We start from the raw sequence: 23070 nt of genomic DNA on the forward strand, positions 1-23070 counted from the left end.
CCCTTGCAAAATAGGACTGATACAAGCTGGCCCAGGCACTGTTCTCGGCACAGACACTTCTGAGCGCTTCAAAGCTAGCAACTCAATGTATTCTTCCAGCAATCTGATGGGTATTATTGTTATAAGGTGCAATTATATTAATGCACATCTCACTAATGAGAATATTGAGGTTCTGAGGGGTAAAAGAAACCAACTGATGTTGTGTAGTAAATGGCAGAGTTGGGAGCTGAATCCCAGTCTAATGGCAGAGCCCGTACCTCCAGATAGGACACCTCATAACTGACAAAGTTCTCATCGTAGAAGAGTGTTGAGATTATGGTAGGGGATAATGGGAGTACTACAGTGCCTGAAATACAGTTTGGAGCCAAGAGATGTTAGTCGTTATTATAATAATTATTATTAACCTGTGTGCAGGGGCCTTCTTTGCCGGCCGTGTGCTGGTTCAAGACCCATCAATCCACAGCAGGACTGTGCCCAGGGACCTGGCTGACAGGGGCTGAGTGCAGGATGGAGGGCACTGGATCTTCTTATGGAGACACATTCCCCTGTAGTCACTGCCTGCTAATTTCTTTCTTTTTTTTTTTAAAGATTTTATTTATTTTGACAGACAAATCACAGGGAGGCAGAGAGGCAGAGAGAGAGGAAAGGAAGCAGGTTCTCCGCTGAGCAGAGAGCCCGATGCGGGGCTCGATTCCCGGACCCCGGGATCATGACCTGAGCCGAAGGCAGAGAGGCTTTAACCCCAGACTGCTAATTTCTAAATGGGAGAAACAACTCTCTGGCGCCTGTAGTTTGTGCACACACACTGCCCTCTGCCAGCAGCCCCAGGTACTGCACCTCCTGTCCCCAAGGTGGTGAGGAAAGACTTCCCTGGGGTGGGTGCACATTTGGCCGGGGTTGGGGATAATCTTGGACAGGTTCTGTGCCCACCACAGGGCTGCCAGCTGGAGGAAATGCCCTTTCACTCTCTAGCATGCCCAGGGTGGCCTCAGCTTCCGTGTTGCCCAGGCAACCAGGCTGCTGATCTCCAACCCTCTCCCTGGTTCTAGGTCATGACATACAGCCCTCATTCTTGCTTCATGCTGCCCAGCTGGGCTGCTGGGCCCCAGTCTCCTGTGTCTATTGGCTCCCACTTCCAGACTGCTTGGGTCCTGGTTTGTGTGTCCCTGTCCCCCACTCTCTGATCTGCAGGGCAGATCCAACCAGCCTCATGAACACACAGCTGCATGTCATACCTAGTAGCCTGGCCATCAAGTCTCACATGCCTCAGTGGGGACCCGTGACACTGGAGAGATGGGGACTTGGTCTCTAGATGTCCTGCTCTAGAAGGGAAAGTTGACAGAATCTTACAAGGGGGCTCCACTTGGGTCTCCGCTGTGAATAAAGCTCTGAGCCCAACCTCAGTGCCAGCGCTAGACATCACCTAAGCCCCACCTGCCTGAGCCTCTCTGTCCCTGGCAGGCTGCATCCTGGAGGGTGGTGCTTAGGGTCCCTCCACACAGTAGCCAGCAGGTAACTCACTCCTTCCACCCAGGCTGGGGCTGGATGGACTTGCCTTTCCTGGAATGGTGGAAGGTTCAGTTCAAGCTTCTGTCTATAGCCTCTTCCTCACACTGTCTATGCCTTAGCTCCCTGCCCACAGGACCCACCCATCCGTCCCCACTGACCCAATCTTTTCCAGTTTCCTTTTCCTAAAACACCGACTTCTTATTCCTTGTATTTCTTTCTGGACATCCCACCTTTACAATTTTCCTCCCACCTCCTACCTTGCCTGTGGTCACCCAAGCCCCTTAGTGCTTTGGTCCTGCCTGAATTCTTCTCCTCTTCTCCTGCCCCTTTCCCAACTCCCTTCCCCAGGACCCCGTAGGCTCAGCTATGATGTGGACACAGGGAAGGGGGATGGCCATTCCCCTCACACCTGAGGCAGGTGCCCCCCCAGGCTCAAACCACCACTCCCCCCACTGTTTGGACAGGGCTGTGCTGTGCTCCGATGGGAGATAGAGAGCATGTCATTAGTGATGACTGGCTTAATTATAGCCCACCACACAGCCCAGCTTGTTTGCTTTGGAAACAGGCAAAGGAAGAGGCGGATCAAGCACCAACTTCATAGCCACGATCAAAAGATTAAGGCATTTCATTTCCCCCAGCCTCTCCATTGTCTTTGAAAAAAAGGGTGGGGGGAGAGAGGGAGAGAGAATCAGGCAATAAGCAGGGAGGGGGCAGGAAATACTTTCCAAAATTCTTCCGGAAGGGGCTTGGGTGGAGGGGTCTGAGGTAAGGAGATGGACGAAGAAATACAGGAATGGGGGCCTGGTGGTATTTTGAAACAAGCGAATGGAAGAAAATATGTCCTTTCCAGAGCAAGACGGTGCTTGTCTGCGCATACCTCTGTGCATTTGGGCTGAGAGGAAAATTCCCTAGGATGACTAGGTAGGTGGTGGGGTGGAGCTGTGGCGAGTTCAGGGAGCTTTTCTTTTTTAAAAAGAGGGGGAGATAAGAGCTATAAAGTACCTGATTTACACTAAAGGGTTGGGGGTCTCTCCAGCCACCAAAGCCTTAGGGGCCAGAACGCAGGGAGAAAGAAAGCGACAGGAATGGAGAAGTTCAGTGAGACATGGCCCGGGATGTGCTAAAAGCAATCTGGGGGAATTCATGCTAACATGTGTGGGGGTGGGGTGGGGAGGGAGTCCAGCCCAGATGGAGAGAAACCAGAGCATTGCTTGGGTTTTAAAGTTTTACAGACTGGGAGAGATGTCACTTCAGTGATCCCTACGGACTACGGGAGAATTTGCAACTCTGTACTGTGCCATACAGGGGGTGTTAGCGTGATCCACTGTCCAGGTGGTCCAGAGCTATCCAGGTTTTCCTGAGGGAAAACGTCTCAGTCCCAGGCAAACGGGATAGTTGGTCTCCCTACAAAATGGTCTTTGGTTACTCCCAATCGTCCCTCATGTTCTGGACCCCTTCTCACTAACACAGAACTTTCTGCCTTACTCCCTCCATATCACCTGCCCCTCTGCGTCTAGTCCTGCGTCTAGAGCCCCAGACTGCCACAGTGGGCTGTGCCCCAACTCATAGGTGCATGTCCCATCTGCTGTCAGACTTGATGTTCCAGGAGGCAGAGCATTTCACGTCAGGGAGGGGAAGGGTGCCGGGAGGGGGTGTCGTGAGCATGGGAGAAAAGCAGATGAACTCTATTGTTTGAGCTAGCTAAATGTGGATGAGGATGGGAAAACAGCCTCTTTTCAAACTGGTTCAGACAGGTTGAAAGTATTAGGTTTCTGCTCTGAGCTTACTTTCAAAGGGAAATCAAAGAATTTGGTTTCAGGTCCTTCCTGCTTCTAAGGTGCTGTGGTTTGTCTCCAGGTCTTGTCACCCCAAAGTTACCTCTAGGATCCTTCAGGTGCCCTCTTCTATCGATGACCTTTATCTACAGAATACTGCACTCCTGGACTGTGTTGAGAGGTAGACAAAAGGCCAGTGGACTAGAGAAAAATGGCCTTTGGTATCCATTCTTAAACCAAGCAGACACGACTTTGGTTTTGTCCATTTGGGATTATTCAAGGCCCTTCTCTTGATTTACCACCAGTGTGGTGTGCCCTGCAGAGTGGGCCTCTTACCTCCAGGAGCATCCTTAGCCAAGACAGCAGGAGATCATGGTACTCACAGGCTCAGCTTCCTTGGGGTTCCCTGGGTATCTGTCTCTGTCATGATCTCATGCAACACAGAGCCTGTTCATTAACCTAACGTGTGAAGTGTCTTCTCTTTACCCTCGCATGATTCCATACTCTCTGCAAGGAGGGGGTGTCTCGGCCTCCTCCACCATCTTTCTCTCCTGCCCATGTGCAGCCTGGCCTGCCTTCTGGTTCCTGACCTTACCTCAGAAAGTCCCCTGTATTTTATTCTGATTTTTTAAGAAATCAGAATTCCATTAACTGCTTGTCTGAGTCACTCATGATCCAATGCAAGCACGTGGAGTGAAAATGACAACTAGAGAAACAACAAAACAACTTTCACAAGCTTGTATTTTGTGTCCACTCCAATTTCAATTTCTTAGGGGAGAAGGAGAGTGTCTTAGATGTTTCTCTCTCACTGTCCAGCATAGAGCAGTCCACACAGTAGGCGCTTAATTTTATAGCTATTGAATGACTGATCTCTTCCAAACTTGGAACACCCATTAGCCCAATGAACCCAAAGACTGGGGTCTGGAGTGTGGTGACGGATTAGAAGGTAACCAACGCGACGAAGGTTGGGACTGCTGGAGATCCTACTGGGTAGGCAGAGACAATCCCCTGCAGTTACATCCCCTAGCATTATCTAGGAGGGACACCTTGTGTGGCCACCATGATGACCCTTGTCAGGAAATCCCCCTCTGCCTCTTCCTCTTCCTTCTGTGTCACAGTTACCACCAAGTCACTATCATCACCATCACTGCCCCCTTTACTTCCTGGCCCCCCACACAGAAAGCCCTGTGTCTTCCCTCTAGCTGTCATCCTATCACGTAACATGCTGGTTAGGAACATGATCTTGCGATCGGACACCCTCAGATTCCAGTCCCAGCTCTGATGAACTGGCTGAGTGACCTTGGGCAAGTTCTTTAACATCTCTAGGCCTCCAATTCTTCACCTGTCAAGGGAAGTTAGTAACATCAGGGTTGAAATAGACAACTTAGTAGTCCTCAGCACGATGCCTAGCTCATGCAGTGTGAACAATGGATGTGGACTCTTTTTGTTATGACTGTGATGATCACTATGGTGGGTACTATTGCTGCCACCATTGCTGCTACTACAAGTAGTATGTCAGTCCCCACTCCCAGGGGGAAGCTACCGGGAAGCAGTCCCTGCTATGAGTGCTGGTGGGGGTACAAGCCCAGCCTTCCGGACGTTTTTAAAACCCCAATCAAAATTAGCCTGTTTTCCCCAGCATACCTCCAAATCCGTGCTTCACAAAGCTCTTCTGTCAGTCTGGAGCATGGGCCCCAGATTCAGTTCTTTATGTAGATCCCTCTCTTTGGTCTGGAGCCTCCTTGGGGACTGGGGCCATATGTTGGTCTGGGGAATTACACCGTTTGTTGACATGCACACACCAGCACTTTCAGTTTGGCTTAGAAAGCCCCAAGAAACCATTTAAATTATGCATTCCTATGCCTTAGGGCTAGGCCCTGCCGGGAAGATGGGGAGACAGGGTTCCTAGAGAAGGAACTCCCACTGCCACTTTCTGGGATGTGAGGAGAACACCATGTGAAGGGAAGACCCTCTGAGAAGCAGTCCAGGCTCCAGCCTGCTGGCCAGCACCATCTCCACCCTCCTCCCCAGCAGTGGGAACACTGATCTACCACTATCTGGCTGATCCAAATGGGTTAAAGCTGCTCAGTTTACTTATAGGAAGTGGTCAGAGTCCTGCATTATGGTAGCTACCAGATGCCTGTTTTTGGAGTAATTTTGTAACATTTCACCTGCCAGGGCTACCTGAGCTAACAAGGGACTGCTTTCTCATATCCCCAACTTGAGTAACTTCTTGAAGTGATCTGGAAACTGGCAGAACAGACCACACTGAACCCATGAATGAAGCTCAGGGACCCCTCTCTCTTGGTCCCTGGGCATGGAATGTTTCCCAAGGGAGCATAAGAGTTGGGAAGATGTTCTCCCCAAGGAGGGAAGAACTAATGCCTGGGCTCCCAGGATGGGGCAGATCTTGTTCAGGAGCAAAAACGTGGCTGAAGGAACTGCCAGCTGCCTGAAAACTTTCTCACCGTTGAAAAGGCAACTTCAAGGTCACCACCACCCAGGTCTCACCCACGGAAATCCCCAGACAATACCCGAGCTGAGGACCATGCAGACTCTGTGGGGTCATTTCCACGATCTTCCTGGGGTCTGTTCTACCGCTGGGCAGCTGGGGTTCTTAGAGACCCAAAGAGTGACTCTGGAAATTCTGTCTTGGATCTAGATCTTTGAAGACACTCCTCACGTTTCCGAGTCTCTTTTTCTCTGGCATGAACACTTTGACTCCTCAACAAGACCAGATACTAGGAGACGGATTATCTTGGAAGGAAACCTTGGGTTTTTGGAGGAGCCCTTTCTCGATAAAGCCAGACATTTCCCCTGCTCCTTGCTGATAGATAAGCAAGAAGGAGGTAGCCCTGGAAAAAGAAAGCTAGGAGATCTCAGAAGGGGATAAGTCCCCAGGTCCCTAATTAAGAGCACAGATAAATGCCTGATTAGACCACCCCAGTCTGCAAGTGCAGCATATTCTGCCGGCTATCGGAAACGCTTTGTTGCCATAAAGAGGTTGGAGATCTCTGTTCTACAAATTACCCATGGCTCCTGGCCCTTGGCACAAGGAAAGAAGATAATGGAGAGACGCCCTTTTCCGGTGTCCTGGGCTTGACAGGATAAAAGGAGGCCACACTCTGCGTGCGTCATCAGAGCGTTCATTCTTTATCCCTTAGTGACTGCTTTCCTCCAACTCTGTCAACTCCATCTTTCCCACCATGAGTCGGCAACTGAACATCAAATCTGGTGGTGACAAGGGTGGCTTCAGTGGGCGCTCAGCAGTGGTGTTGAGGAAGGCTGTGGGCAGTGCGGCTTCTTACCGCGCAGCTGGCAAAGGACCTGGGGTTGGCTTTGGCAGTTGGAGCCTCTACAGCCTTGGAGGGAATCGGTGTATTTCCCTCAACATGGCAGGTGGTGGTGTTTGCATTGGAGGTTATAGCTTTGGGCCTGGCTCTGGGTATGGAGGAGGCCGGGCCACTGGCTTTGCTGGAAGCATGTTTGGCAGTGTGGCCTCAGGGCCTGTGTGCCCATCCATGTGCCCACCTGGGGGTATCTACCGGGTCACCATCAACAAGAGCCTCCTGGCTCCCCTCAACGTGGAGCTGGACCCTGAGATCCAGAGAGTGCGCACCCAGGAGCGGGAGCAGATCAAGGCTCTGAATGACAAGTTTGCCTCCTTCATCGATAAGGTGGGTCTCACGGGAGGAGGATGAGAGAGTTCAGTGAGATGTGAGCAATTCCCTGCTGCCTGGGAGTGGACAGGGCACTGTGGATGGAAAGGTGGCAGCTGGGGCTCCTCCATCATAACATCCTGTAAGCTAGGTAGCACAAAGGAATAAATGAATGTGTTGCTTCTGCAGGGTATTTTGCAGAGAAGGGTGGAAAATTGAGTAAAGTATAGCCCCACCTTGAGAAAGAAGTACTGGGTTTCTGGAGGACAGTTGGATGAATCTCCAGCTCTTTAAAGAAGATGAAGAACTGGTAGTGTTGACTCTAGGAACAACACCACCTGAGCAACACCAATGGGAGGGGAGGGCTCACAGTACAGAAGAAACACTTGGCTGAGTCATCAGGAGGAGCATCTCCTGCGTGCTGAGTCAGACAATGAAAGAAAATTATGGTATTTCCTTCCTCCATGAGTTTTCAGGGATTGGTTTTGTCTAGAAAGCTATGGGATGGGCACTCGTACAAGGTCTAGTTTGCATGGAATTCCAAGAGTCTAGAGTCAACACCTGAGGCTAATGACTTTAAAAAATCTATGTAACCTGAGAGTCAATAGTCTATGTCCAAGGACATGGTCACCTCCATTGTGGTCCCAGGTGCGGTTCCTAGAGCAGCAGAACCAGGTGCTGGAGACCAAGTGGGAGCTGCTGCAGCAGCTGGACCTGAGCAACTGCAGAAAGAACCTGGAGCCCATCCTTGAGGGCTATATCAGCAACCTGCGGAAGCAGCTGGAGACTCTGTCTGGGGACAGGGTGCGGCTAGACTCGGAGCTGAGGAATGTGCGAGACGTGGTGGAGGACTACAAGAAGAGGTGAGCAGGCCCCACCAAGATCGTGGGTCATGTTCCCAGAGATTCCTGGGAAAGCCCGATCTCTGTGCCTACATTTTAGGAGAGGAGAGAGCAAGAACTAGCGCCAGGGGCTCACACCCCTCCCTTGGTTGTGGGGGAAGAGTCTGCCCTGTTTGATGAGAACTTCCTACCTGGTTGATCAGAAGGAGTTTCTTGCTCTTTGATCCAGTGATTGGTTCAGTGGCCAGTTTGGGGAACCTAATAGGCATTTGGATATTTTCCTAGGATCCAGTGAGTGGAATATATATGAGGTAACTCAGGGGCAGAGTCCTGCCACCCGCAGCCTATGTGGCACTCACCTCTAGGAGATCGTGTAGGGATCTGCTAACTTCTCTCTTTGCCCCCAGGTATGAGGTGGAGATTAATCGGCGCACAGCAGCTGAGAACGATTTTGTGGTGCTCAAGAAGGTAAGGGAACAAAGAGCTTATGCTCTCTTTTGCATCCCCCTCCTAACTAACTATGCTCAGGACTCCAGCTCAGGCCTTCTGGAGAGGGGCAGATGCCTGAGTTGGAATGGAGTCATGGTTCTGGCCTCTAGCTAGAGGCAGGATACACACCCAAGCAAAGGACAGAAACAGACAGGAGAGAATTCTCTTCTGGGAAAAGGGAAACTCTGGTCCAGCTTGGCCTTCCTGTGTGACTTGGGGAAACTCATTCTACCTCCCTGGGCTTTGTTTCCTCCAGTGGAACAGAACAACTTTTCCCTTTCTCTATTTTCAAAGATCCATTGAGTATGAGAAAAAGCAATATTGAATAATTTTATTCATCCATATGCTTCCCTTTGCAGGCAAACAATAGGAAATCAGATGGCTCTGGGAGCAGGGACAGGGAAAGCTCACAAGATGAGGGTTGTATTGACTGAATGTTTGGGGTGTCTCTTGTCAGGATGCCGATGCAGCCTACACAGTGAAGGTGGATCTCCAGGCCAAAGTAGATTCTCTGGACAAAGACATCAAGTTCCTCAAGTGTTTGTATGACGCGGTGAGGATGCTCTTAACTTTCCCCCACCCCGCCCCTTTTCAGCTGAGGGCTTCACTTGGCTCTTCTGGGGAGATGCCAGTAAGAGGGATTTAGGATAACAGAATGAAGGACGTTTTGATAGGAAGGTGCAAAACTCTGCATGGGAGACCATGGAATTGTAGGATCTTGGTCCCCAAAGACCATACATGCAAGAGACAATCCCACCTGGTCTGACAGTGATCTTTCACTCAGGCAGAAAACAATGACCCATTGAAGTCCTATACAAGCACAGGCTCTTGACTCTGTGAATTATAGGAAATGTCTCTCACTGCCTACTGCTCATGAAGGATGCATTCTGGTGCTGTGAGCCTTCTCCTTTGGCTCCAACATTCAGATCTGGAGCAGGAACTTCTTCCCACCACTTGAGCCCAGAAGATGAATAGGCAACCAAGGGAGGCTAGGGGACCCTGACTCTGTCCTCATCTCTCAATTCAGGAGATGGCCCAGATTCAGACTCATGCCAGTGAAACCTCAGTCATCCTGTCCATGGACAACAACCGGGACCTGGACCTGGATAGCATCATTGCCAAGGTCCGAGCTCAGTATGAGGAGATCGCCCTGAAGAGCAAGGCTGAGGCCGAGGCACTGTACCAGAGCAAGGTGGGCACCAGGGGGATCTCTGTCCTCCACCAGCTTCTCCTTTCCTGGGAAGGGATACCTCCACCAGGGAATGTAAGAGCAACCTTTGTAGATGTGTTGAATGAAAGAATGGTTATAACCAATGCTTTAATGATATTCTATTCAAAAAGAATTCTCAGTAGAGACTATTATCAAAGATGAATTGATGGGCACATTCAATAGAAAAGGACAGGCAATCATCTGATGGAGAAAAGAAGATAGGTGTTTCTGCTGTAGAACAAATATGTTTCCAGGGATTAGGGTTTGTCATCATGGGGCAGAAGGAAAGAGAGTAACAAATATGATGGAGAGCTGCTATGGGAAATCCAGGGTGGGGTAAGGAGTGAAAAGGAAGCCATGAGCTCTTTTCTGGACAATATGGAAAGATTTCCAAGAGGAAGAAGTGGAAGTCTATCTGACTTCTGGGTACTGGGAGTAATGCTTGGAGAAGACCCTTTACTGTTTGCTCTCCAGGGCTTTCTACCAGCCCTGTTCTGGCACTCCTTTTCACATTTGTTAAATCCCACCCACAGCAAAGATCATAGGTTCCTCATCCCCTGTCCATGGATATGCCATCCCCTCTTCTCTGGAGGACTGGTCAAGGAAGAGGGGAAGGTATGAGCTACAAACCCTGAGCTAACAATCCAACCACCCCAAGTGTACACACTGCCCTCAGCTTCTGGCCCTCCACTTGCCACTGAGAAAGGGTTTCAGGAGAATTCATGTTCTGTGAGGGCAGGGACCTCACCTATCCTGCTCATTGCTGCATCCTTAGCACGTTGAGTAGTACAATCTGGCCTTTAGCAGAGGCCTCTATATAGAGATGCTTAATGAGTAGAGAGTTCTTCTTACATTTCAAAAGTGCTTAATAAATGTGACCTGCACTTTTCTTTCAGCCAGCTCGGAAAAGACTGCAGGCAGGGCAAAGAGAAAGGATGTGTCCAGTGCACAGTTTCCACTTAGAGAAGTGGGTGGACTTCCTGGTGGGAACCACCACCACACAGCCAGAGGGATGCCCAGGCTCCGGCTCCATCACGCCCTGTCCTGGACACACCTCCCCTGTTTGGCCTCAGCCATGGAATTGTTTGCTTAGGACCCTTCCACTACTTCGATTCGGGGGTGGAGGTGCAGTCCTGTCTCATAACCAACTTTCTATCTCTCGGAAACCAGATCCAAGAGCTGCAGCTGGCAGTAGGCCGGCATGGTGATGACCTCAAACACACCAAGAACGAGATGTCAGAGCTGAACCGGCTCATCCAGAGGATCCGGTGTGAGATTGCGAGTGTAAAGAAGCAGGTGGGCAGCAACCTCGCCAAGAATGTCAGGTTCTTTGTGAAGTTCAATTTCATCCTCTGCGGTGGAGAAACTGGAGCCCAGTTTAGTAGAAAGCATATCTCCCAATTTGGATTTGGGAGCCCCTCAGCCATCTAATGTCTCTCTTTCCTACCTGCCTCTGTACCTTTGGTCAGAGCTGGCACTCTGCTAAGAGCTGGGAAGTGCCTTGAGCTTACTTCGTCTGCCTCCCAGTTTGCAGATAAAGAAGATGGGCAGATGAGGAGAGGGGAAGTGACTTGCCCAGCTGTTATCAGCAGTCAGGACAGAAGTCAGGTTTCCTCCTTCTTTCCTCCTTTTACTCAGACCTTTTCTGCGTGCAACAAACCTGCCCTACATTCCCTTCAGACGTATCCCCTGATGGCAGGTCCCACGCCTTCTCTTCCCACACTACACATAATACATATGGAGGAGTGCAGAGGGAATGTATCCCAGACTCTTCTGTGGCCATTCTAAGTTCCTGCCCTTAAGGTGGGGCATCATCTTGGTGACCAAGGGGGGACAGCAGAAGATGAAGCCCTCCTGGGTGTCCCTTCCCTGTATCATGATACCATGTCCACTTCATCTAGGGAATCCTGTCTTCCCTGAAGGCAGCAAAGCTTAAACACCATGGCAGCGGGGAGATAATATTAAAAAGGTGGGGAATTCTTTCTTTGTCCTCCTCAAAGAACCAGGTCAACTCTACTAGTGATAGGACACCAAGGTGAAAGATCGGAGCCCATTTTCCTCCCTGTGTCCCCACAACCTCCACGCCAGGCAATGTTCGGAGCATGGCAACAGCCTTCCTCTCCATCAGTACAAAGCATCCTAGTGCTGCTAGATGTTTGTCAGAACCCAGTTTCTGAGGTTGAGGTATGATTTCATGCCTTTAACCTCCAGCTCTAAGGGAAGCCTCCCTCACCCAATTCAAGCTGACAAGGGGAGTGTTTAGCCAGATCCTCCTGCAAAACCCTGGAGTGTTCCAGAAACGCTCACTCTTGGTGCTAACAGGTCAAAGGTCCCCACTGGGAGCTGTCCTGCAGACAGGAATCCGACTATAGTGGTGCCTTGTCATGCTGTCTGATCCCTAGAGGCGACTTGGCTGGGGTCTCAGCATGATTCTCCTGGACCTGGTATCCTTTCAGCCTAGAGCCATTGGTGGCCTCCAAGAGCAGGAACTAGTCAACTTCGCAAACATCACAAGTTTCTTCCTATATTCGTGAAATGCAATTACTTCAATAGCTTCTCACAGAAAATCCATCTGCAATAGAAAATAGAGGAGGCTGGGCTATAGTCCTGTCCCTGGAGCCTTACTCACTCTCACCTTGGGTCTCAACTGGGAAGTGAGGGGGTTTTGCTACTGAGCCCAGAAGAGCTGAGAACTATATTGCATTCTGATGAGCTCTCTGTTCTTTGGTTTTCAGTGTGCCAACCTGGAGACGGCCATCGCCGATGCTGAGCAGCGGGGCGACTGTGCCCTGAAGGACGCCCGGGTCAAGCTGGATGAGCTGGAGGCCGCCCTGCATCAGGCCAAGGAGGAGCTGGCCCGGATGCTGCGCGAGTACCAGGAGCTCATGAGCCTGAAGCTGGCCCTGGACATGGAGATCGCCACCTACCGCAAGCTGCTGGAGGGCGAGGAGTGCAGGTTGGAGGGGGATGTGGAGGGGAGCTCTGGAGAGAAGGGGCTGTGGGTGGCTCCCTGCTGGGCGGGGGACATTTGGGAAGTGGAAGATAAAAGACATAAGGACAGAGTGCTGGTTTGACTGGGGAGCTCAACTCCTGCTCCCTGCGAGGGAAACTCAAACATGAAGCAGGCAGCACAGGTGATGCTGTCAAAGGGCAAGTGGGATCAGACAGAACAGATTTCCTCACTCCTTTGGCACATACAAGCTGTGGTTCTGGCAGATCCTTTAGTGTCTCTGTGTATTTATTTCTTCACCTATAAAATGGGATTATAATCTCCATCTCACAGAGTGTTTTAAGGATGAATAAAAATAACATACATGGTAAAGCAGGTGCCCATCAAGGTTGTAGCTGAGTGTAGACACTTCACTGAGGTTTAATCCTTCTCTAACTTTCTGTCTTACAGGATGTCTGGTGAGAATCCATCCTCTGTGAGCATCTGTAAGTATACCTGAGAGATAGGTCTGGTGGGGATTCTGGCTGGGTAGGCAGGCGGGGACCCCAGGATAGGGTGATGCCCCCTCCACTCATAGTCTCCCCCAATTGGGAAGTTTCCGTTACTGTCTTTTGAAACTTCTCTGGCTTCAAAGGAAACCTATTTCCCTTAGACCCATGGAAAGAGTGGCTGAAGTCATTCCCACTGCATTTCCTCTCTGTCTCTCCCCGGGGCATTATTAATGAGAGAGAAGGTTGCAAATGTACACTTGGGGTGTCAAATGGTCCAGGAAACTCCAGGAGGGCAGAGATCGCGTCTGTGTCATGTGGTCCTCACCTCACCCAGAGCCTGGCACTTTGCAGGGTGCTCGTTCATATTGATGGTGTTTCCTGGCTGCTGAGGGTTGCTGGGGACAAGGGAGGATGGCTCCTTTTCTGACTGATCCTTGCTGTCCTTCTTCTTTGCTCTTGGCCCTTCCTCCTCAGCCGTCATCAGCAGCGGTGGGAGCGGCTACTACCATCCCCGCTCTTCCTCTAGTGCCGACGCCGGGGCCAGCAGCGTGGTGGGCAGCTACAGAAGCTCTCGGGCTGGGCAGTCCAGGGCCAAAGGGGCCCATGGAGGAGACCTCAAGGACTCCCAAGACCTCAAGGGCAAGAGCACCTCTGCCAGCACCCCAGCCAGGAAAGCCGCCCGATAAGCCCGAGGGCCCACTCCCCTGAGGATCTGGGAGAAGAGATGCCCTTGCCACCGCCACCACGCCCAGAGATGTCTGTTGTTCCCCATCCTCCACCCCCTGAGTCCTGGACTGTCCATAGTGTACTTGACCACCTGTGCCTTGGCCCCCCTCGCTGTCCAGCTCTGACTGGCACCATCGCCTCTCTATCCTCTCAGGTCCCGTGTGGACACTGACTTCTTGTTTTCCTTACTGCCTTCAGCTGGCAGAAGGCTTTGGGACCCAGGCTATAATTGCCTTCTTGGCTCTGGGAAGTTATGGTCCTCCCCAGAGGGAGAGAAGAGAAGGGAGGCAGAGAGGGAGGGGAAGAAGAATAGTCTTGTTTGGGGCTTAGGCTGAATCAGCAGGTGTCTGGGAAGTTCCCCCCAACAACCCGAGCTTCGGGGGTGAGGATGAAGGTGTGTGCCCGGGAGGGGCACGGTCAGCCAGGCTTTGCCTGTCCCCTCCAAAAGCTCTTTGCTGAATGACCCCTTTATTCAAGAGAAAAGATGTATATGCTCAGACCACCAGCTGTACCCAGCTTCACAAAGCCAAGTGACAGAGAACTGGGGGTTTCCTGCCACCTTGTGTCACCCACCCACTCTACTATTGGTAAGAGCTACTACCCTATGATAAGCAGCTGCTATGTGCCAGGCTCCTTGCATGCATTGCCCCTCGTGCTTACCCAGCCTGCAAGGTGGGTGCAATTGGCAACCTCAGGACAGAGGAGAAGTCCCAGCCTCCAAGAAAGAGGCTGCAGAACCCGTCCCTGTCACCCACTAAGTTCCCCAGGCTGGGAGTGGAGCCCAGGTCTAACTGACTCCACAGTCTATATTCTTTCCATGGCATATCACTGCCTCTGTAACAGAGGGAATTGTTTCAAACGCTAGGTTTTTTTTTTTTTTTTTTTTTTATAAACATATATTTTTTATATACATATATTTTTATCCCCAGGTGTTTTTTTTTTTATGAGGGTAGCATGATTATGTTGCCTTTTTGTCAAGGACTGTGGTATGTGATGTATCTTTAGTCCTCTTGCTAGGGCCATAACCTGCAGTGCTTGTGATCCTCAATTCCTGTTGCTATGAGTTGTGTTCAGTGAGGGGAGCTTGATCCATCTCTGGTGGCACTGTCCAGCCTGGAAGTCTGGACTTATCGGACTCTTGGTGTAAATATTCCCAAGAATGGCAACACCCAGTCCCTCCATCACTTGAGTTAAGGACTCAGGATTTCTGCTGTACATTCAATAAACTTCCCTTGTGATATCAGTGTGTCAGTCTTGTCAGTGTGTCGATCTCACCAAATTGCCCACCCCCTAATGATAATGGGCTCTGGCCCACACACGTGTACGAGCCTTTAGGGAGTCTTGAGGCAGATCAGAGCAGGCTGCTCTGGACGTGATCTCAAGGCTGATGGGAGAGATGGACATATGCATAAAACCATGTCCTGGTACAAATCAGGCATCGCTGATTGGGGACCAGGATGTAGAAGCTAAACAAGGAAGGCCTCCTGGAGGAGGAGGAAAGTGTAATCAAATAACTAGAAAGATGGGCACATAGATTCCTGGAGAGAGAACTTAAATCACACTGTCACAATAGGTTTGGGGACAGGTTCTGTGTGCTTATTTTGGTGAGGGCTGGGAGATCTTAGATTTTCTGAAGTAGGTAGCGGGGCTGGGTGGGATTTCTAGTCCCTCAGCTTTGGTGTGCAGAATTCAGCCCTTGGACGTGCTTTCTGGTCCATCTAGTAACATGGGTGTCCTGAGCTGTTTGCTCCTCCATCCCTCAGGGTAATAGTGGCTGGTCTTCCAAAGACAGGGGCGAGAGGCCCCAAGCTGCCACCTCCATTAGCCTCACTGTGTCTTTCATGTATTATGGAGGTCCTCCTCTGTGTGCCAAGATGCAGTAAAGCTTGGGAAGCACAAGAGCCCAAGAGTCTGGTGGGCTTATTGCCCAAATGCCTCCCTCTGATGTCACTGCTGTGGTGACTATGGGGAATAATGCCCTGGGACTTAAAGAGGGTTCTGTTCTGGCTCAGCCACTAACCAGTCACTTGTTACACTCAGACCAACTGAGATGAGCTTTGGACATTTTCCCCCTGAAAAAGGTAGAGAATTATGTCTACCTGTTCAGAGGTTTGCAAACTCTCCAAAGCCCATGGACTCCCTGGGTCATGAACCCCGGGGCCAGAAAACCCTAAGGTCCTTCCCAGCACTGATACTCTGCCTTTCCCCAAAGACCAAATTCCCAGTGACCCAGTAAGAGGGGCTATGGGGGAAGGGATGGGCAGATCGGATCTACAACCTGAGACAGCCTTTAGAGGAACCCATGAGCCATCCATGGAGTTGCCTCCTCCAGGACCAGAGTGCCGGTGTGCCATTGGGTTACGAGGCCTGGGTGCTGTGCCTGGTGCTGGGTGCACAGTGAAGGACCCAGAGGCTAGGCAGATGTGATTTTGGGGAACTGAGGAAACATGTCCTATGCTGGGGTATTGAGGAGGGCAGAGGGGCAACCCCTCTGGTTGCAGTTTATCTGCCTGAGAAATGGAGAAATTTTTTGTAATCTGGGGTCTAATTGAAATCCTGAGAAGTGGACAAGGATGACTTTGCTCTTGCTTTATGACTCAGTTGGACTCCTTTGAAGCCCAAGAGAGGAAGTCATAGAGATCGGACCATGGTCGCCAACTTAAATTCTGTGGGTCTGACTTCAGTACACAGGGCAAAGAGACCGGAAGGAAGATATGTGCATGGAAGTTTTGGTTGGAGTGCAGTCTAGGGGAATGGAGAGTGAAGGAGTGTCCACACTGTCTGGGAGCATAAGTATCTTATTCATTTGCTCTCTGTAGACCTCCAGCGAATGTCCACTTAGGGGCTGAGTCATCTGTTTGGGTGATGTCTGTGCTCACATGGTCTTTGGGCATGGAGACTTCCATTTACACCTTTTATTACGTGGACAACTCTTACTGCTCCTTTGACATTCCATTTGGGTACTCTTCTTGGAAATCTTTCTGAATCTTTAGGCCTGTCTGAGTGTCTATTTTCTAGGACCTTGCTATGCCCACTGCTTACATGACATTTCCACATGCAGTTGAGATGATCTCTCTGTGTGACTGATTCCATCAGTGCCAGACTTGGGGGCCTCGAGGGCAAGGACTGGCTTTATTCTTTGCTGGGCTTTCCAATTAAGGAAGCTTCACTTAGCAGAGACACCTAGGGATAGGGCTTGTAGGGTCTTCTTACCTAGCACAAATACGTTTAAAAGATTTGGGGGAGAAAACCCATGCATTTATGGCCATTCTGACAAGGATGCCGACACCATTCCTGGATATGCTGGGACAACTGGTTAGCACACACACACAAAAGAATGAAGTTGGACTCCCACTTATCATTATATACAAAAATTATGTCAAATCGATTAACAACCTAAATATAGGAGCTAAAACTGGAAAGCTCTTTGAAGAAATAAAGGGATAAATCTTCATGAGCCTGGATTTGGCAAAGGATTCTTATATATGACACGAAAGCACAAGCACCAAATGATAAAATAGATTAAGTTGAACTTCATCAAAATTTAAAAACTTCGGTACATCCAAGGACACTACCAAGAAAGTGAAAAGAAATCCTGAAGAATGAGAGAAAACCTTTGCCCATCATCTATCTGCTAAGGGTCTAGCATCCAGAACATATAAAGAACTCATAGCACTCAACAACGAAAGGACAAACAACCCAGTTAAAACATGAGCAAAGGACTTTAATGGACTTTATTTCTAAGAAGATATACAAATGGTCAAAAAGCACATGAAAGGATACTCAACGTGACTCATCATGAGGAAAATGCAAACCCAAACCATAGTGGAGTACTACCCCACACTCACTAGGACAGTTGTAATTAAAAAAAAAAGGAAAATAAAAAGTGTTGACAGGAATGTGGAGACATTGGAACGTTTGTATGTGACTGGTGGGAATGTAAAATGGTTTAGCCATTGTGAAAAAGTCAGGCTTTTCCTCATAAAGTTAAACATAGGACTAGCATGTGAGCAGTTACCCTCCTTGGTCTATATATCCAAAAGAATTGAAAACAGGTGCTTAAACAAATTCTTGTACATGCGTGTTCACAGCAGCATGGTTCACAATAACCAAAGGTAGAAACAGACTGCTATGCTCTAAGTGTTTGTGTCTCCACAAAATTCACATGTTGAAACCCTAATCCCCAAAGATGGTGGTATTAGGAGGTGGGGCCTTTGGGAAGTACTTAGGTTTTAGGTCATGAATGGGACTGGTGCTCTAATAAAGAGACCGCCCAGAGCTCTCTAGCCCCTCCCACCACATGGGGACATAGGAGAAGTTGCTGGCTGTGCACCCTCTGCAGTGTGACCATGCTAGAGCCTTGACCTTGGACTTCCCAGCTTCCAGAATTGTGAGAAGTAAATTTCTGTTGCTTATAAGGGGCCAGTCTGTGGTATTTGTTGTAGCAGCCCGATAGGACAGAGACATAGCCACAATGAATGGTTACAAAAAATTGTAGTATGTGCTTTGCAACAGGGTATTATTCAGGCATAAAAAGAAATGAAGTGCAGACACGTGCTGTAATATGGATGAATCTTGGAAACGTGATGCTAACTGAGGGAAGGCAGACATGGAGGTCACATATTGCATGACTCAATTCATATGAAATGTCCAGAACAGGTGAATCCATGGAAACTATGCAGTGGCAGAGACTGGGATAGGGGAATGGGGAGTGCCTGCTACGGGGTACTGCATTTCCTTTTGGAGTGATGAGATGTATGGACATAGATAGAGGTGGTGCTTATACCACCTTGTGAATACACTAAATGCTACTGAATTGTTCACTTTAAAATGGTTAATTATATGTTACGTGAATCTCACGCAAATAAAAAATAAAATTTGGGGGCAGAGGGGTAGCAAGGAAGACGCCCAAGAAACCATGTCCTTGGACACGCTCCTGGCCTTTCCCACCATATGGAAAATAGCAACCTGGAATAAAGATGGGGGAGCAGTTGGGGCTAGTAGGGGCATGGAAATAACTAGTGCTCTGTTTGATTGGCCAAGGGCAAGCCCGGGAATTTGCCAGCCTCCTTCTTCCTCTGGCCCAGAGTGCTTGCTCCGTAATTGGAGAATGAATCACACAATGTGAAAGAGGGCAGTCACAATGTATGTGCCGTGCCTCTTGGAGCCGCCACTCTTCCAAGCCTTTCCTCCCTGTGCCTTTCCCTTGGCCTCAAACCTTCTCATTTTCTCACCTGTAGACGTGTTCTCCCTGGCTTCCAAACTTGGTATTGTGCGAGGCTTTCACTGATTCATCTGTGTTCTCTGGTAGAGAAGGTCTCAGTGGAATGGATGCTCTGTGACCTTGAGAAGTCCCCTTGTCCATCCTGTTGCCCCTAGGAAAGGATGAGTTTTCAGGCCCAGCTAGCTAGAACCTCTCATTTTCATGGTTTCGGGGATGTTGAGTGAATGAATGAATGAATGAATGAATGAATTTGATTCCCTCAATTGGTCATCAGCTGGGAGTCACCATGCTTCCCCCCTTGGCTATTATTGAAAAAGAAAAAAGGGGCCTGGGTAGCTCAGTTGGTTAAGCATCTGCCTTCAGCTTAGGTCATGGTCCTGGGTTCCTGGGATCGAGCCTGGCATCGGGCTCTCTGCTCAGCAGGGAGCCTGCCTCTCCCTCTGCCTCTCCCCCCACTTGTGCAGAGTCTCTCTCTCTCTCAGATAAATATGTAAAATCTTAAAAAAAAAAAAAAAGATATGATGAAGGTGGAACTGTCCCCCATGTGCCACTAACGGAGAAGAACAGTGAGCTAATTTGACAGGGACCCACTGTCAGGTGGACTGTCACTAGAAGCCAGTGTATATGTGCTCAGACATATGCCAGTGGCTCGCAGGCCCATACAGCTAGGGTCTGGCCCATCGCAGTAACTGTCAGCCGCAGATCACTGGGGCCGCCATGCCACTCCCTACAGGCCGGATACCCACGGTGCTCACATCCATGTTCATGACCACCCCCACACCGCTACGCACCCACACGTGCCCTCTGACACGTGCTAGAGCACATCTATCAGCTGGAACAAGCCCTGGAGCCTGGGGCCACAGGAGCAAAATGCATTGCCCGACCTCGGAGGAACCTCTTCGATCATTTTGGAAGGATGCACACAGCACCTGGGCAATCAGGCGTGTGCAGAGAGGTGCAACGGACCCTGAGAAGGAGGATGTGGAGACCGGGGAGGAGCTTCTTAGAGGAGGTGTGTCTTGGTTTGTCTTAAAGGATGGGACAAGCTGCCCTAGTGGGCAGGAGGCTGGGGGAATAGCCCAGAGCAGGACATCAGGGAAAAGCCTTGCTGTGTGTGAGAAACATGGAACCACCTCATAGGCTCCCGCCACCCATCTTCACCCAAGTCCTGACACTACATTAACTTTCTTCAGGAGAGCTGAGAAGGCTGAGAAGGAGAGTTTGGGGTCAGATCCCACTGTCTGGAGGGTCTGTGGTGGCAGGAAGAGGAGTGGGAGGAAGTCGGTCCTGGTGAGCACATTTCATCACGCTGAGGTTCGGATGATGGAGGGAGAGCAGGGTCACAGAACTGGAGCTTGGGGGAGACTAGAGCTGGTCCTATGCACCTGAAAACGGGCAGGCACCTGTGCTGGACATCTGTACAGGAGTAAGCCAGGACAGCGTAGAGGCTAAGCATGCACAGTCACCAGGCTGCTGGGATTGAGCCCTCTGCTCATGAGCCGTGTGGCCATGTGCCCTCCAGTGAGTTACTTAATTTCTTGGTGCCTCAGTATCTCCATCTGCAAAACAGGGTAATAATAGTATCTGCCTCACACAGCTGTCGAGAGGACTAAATGAGTTACTACATGGGAAGTGCTCAGAGCTGTACCCCACAGAGCTCACAGCGTGTGGTAGCTATCATTAGTAGTATCAGCATCATCATGATTATTTAAGTGGTGTCTCCCATCCACCCCTGGGAGCAGGTGCAGCAGGTATGAACAGCCCCCTTTTTAGAGATGTGGAAACAGAGGCTTAGGAAGTTGGGAGACCTGCCCATGGTCACCTGGCAGGACCTGGACCTGGGTCCTCAGGTTCTCGTAATCCACACCCTTCACCAGAAGCTTAGGGTGGGACTGGAGGAAGAAGATGGTCAGCAAAGCTCAAAGGAGATGCTCCTGGCCCCAGAGCTGAGTGAGGAGTAAGCCTCTCTGGCAGCCACACTGTGGGTGGGAGTGGAGCTGAGTGCCTGGCAGGACAGCCCTTCTCCGTCCTTTATACCCCAGCTCCTCTGGGATGAGCTCACCTTCAGCCTCGCCAGCTGCAAACCTGCTGAACAGCCATCCTGCCCCCAGATGAGTGGCTCTGATTGCAGCCAAGTCCCCCAGAGACTGCATTCCATCCAGCTGGCTTGGGGCTCAGTGCCTCACCTGCCTGGAACTGCAGGGGGTACAAGGGTACGAGGAGGGACCCCTGCGGGGGGCTCACCGGCAGCACGTTCCCTTCCTGAGTCGGTCTGCTGAGCAGAGCTGGCAGGATCAGAGCTGATGTCATCCAAATAACCCAGCTCATTCTCTTTAATTTTGGAGATGATTATTTGCTCAGAGAACCACCTGCCCCTCTCTCAGTGCCTCCAGCCTCTCCCCACCCCCGCTACTCCTACCCACCAGCAGCCACATTCTGCTTCCTTACACTGTATTGCTTAGGTTCTGCCTGGCTCAAGAGCCCTCAATGGCTCCCTATAGCTCATCCTATCACATACAGAGCTTGGGCTCTATGAGTCATCACCTGTGGTTGTCATCACTAGCGCTTGCTGCAGCTGGAGGGTCCTTTCCTCACAAATGCCCTTCCTGGACTGCTTTTGCCATTCCGCATTGCCAGTCTACCCAAGGCTTTTTTCCCTAACAGACTGGAACGCTAACCCCCTCCTCCAGGCAGCCCTTGTGGATTCAGCGTCCCCTCTCCTCTGTGTTTTTTCTTTTTCTCTCATCCAGCAATTACTCTCTTGGATTATACTAGATTTCTTGCCTGTCTCCCTCTAAGACCTTCTCTTGTCGTTTATCAGACCCAAAAGGCTGAGAGTAAGGAGTCAATAGGTCTCGACTGGGGCCATGGGATCACAACAAGCATGTCCAACTGATCGCCACAATGTAGAAACAAAGACCACCCCAAAAAAAGCTACAAATTATTTAGGTAAATAAGATAAAACATTTTGGCTATAAAATCAAGAACCATACAAATGTTATTTATTTAACAAGCAATTTAAATTTTCCTTGAATGTCTAAGGAAAACTATGGGGTCCTGGAAACTTGGGGGTTTGATTCTCTAATATGACATACTTCCCCACCATTTCACAGATGAGTAAAACTGAGACTCAGAGATGTCCGTGCCTGGCTCCAAATTTAATTCTCGCCTAGAAAACCAAGTGATCCTGATACCTCAAAGGGTGTGAGGGAAGATGAAGCTGGGACATGGGAGGTAGGAAATTGTCTCCAGTCTCCCCTGCCAGTGGCAGAGGTATCCCAAGGCAGGAGGCTCTGCTTCCTCCTACCCCTGAATCTCTCCAGAGACTTAAAGCTAGGGCAGGGCCTTCGTAACCTTGCTGAACTGTGGCTCTGTTCTGGTTTCCTTCTGTCCCTCCCTTTTTCCTGCAGCAAAAACACAGCACCCTAGGAGACCTACATGGGCCCACCCTTCCTGTGGGTGGCCCAGAACCCTCCACCTTCCTCTCCTATCATCATCCTCATCAACAACATTGGGTGTTTCATTCCCGATGGCCAGTATCTGATTAACTACTTCACGCTAAGGTGTTAATGACTTGTTAATAGCTTGATGAGATGCTTTTCCCAGGGACACCTGCCTTTGGATGGATCCAGAAACAAGTTCTTTAAGAACTTAGTGTTGCTCCCCTCAGCACCTGGTAGGTGCTCAGTAAGTATCTGATAAATGGATCAATTGTGAGAAGCCTAATGTTTGAAAAGTGTTTCCTACTGAGTTTTGCACTTGGCGGACACTTGTTAGACAGCGACTATTATGATTCTTTCTAATGGCGAATTTTCCATGACGAGACATGGAAAGATATTCCTTAAGCCTGGGGTCTCTGGGAGCATCAGTCCCTCCTTGTCCTCCAACAGCAGATGACACCGTATGGAGATGTGTTGATCCAGACATCCTCTTCCAGAGGACAGGAAGAAGGAGAGAGAGCAGAGGAGGAGAGGACAGGCTGAGTCCTAACTTCCACTTTACTCCCTACTTTTGGTCGTTGAAATATCTGTTAAACACTGAAAAAGCAGCAGGCACATATCAAGCACTTTACACGGATTAGTGCCTGCAATTGTCACTACTACCCTATGAGGAGTATATTATCCCATTTATGTCAGGGAAATGGAAGCTTCCAGAGGTTACGTGTTACTGGGTGGTGGAGTGGGATTCAGACCCC

General features: G+C 49.9%; 1 protein-coding gene across 1 annotated transcript; it reads left to right on the forward strand.

Annotated features, from left to right (window-relative positions):
- The first annotated feature begins 6490 nt into the window (after positions 1 to 6490).
- On the forward strand, positions 6491 to 13611 carry LOC131837920 (keratin, type II cytoskeletal 74-like). Its single transcript, XM_059183574.1, has 9 exons — positions 6491 to 6961; positions 7592 to 7806; positions 8193 to 8253; positions 8732 to 8827; positions 9302 to 9466; positions 10655 to 10780; positions 12220 to 12440; positions 12885 to 12919; positions 13400 to 13611. Exons 1-9 carry the CDS (start codon positions 6491 to 6493, stop codon positions 13609 to 13611), a joined length of 1602 nt encoding a protein of 533 aa, XP_059039557.1.
- The last annotated feature ends 9459 nt before the right edge of the window (positions 13612 to 23070 follow it).

Source organism: Mustela lutreola, chromosome 8 (genome assembly GCF_030435805.1).
Source record: "Mustela lutreola isolate mMusLut2 chromosome 8, mMusLut2.pri, whole genome shotgun sequence".
NCBI lineage: Eukaryota > Metazoa > Chordata > Mammalia > Carnivora > Mustelidae > Mustela > Mustela lutreola.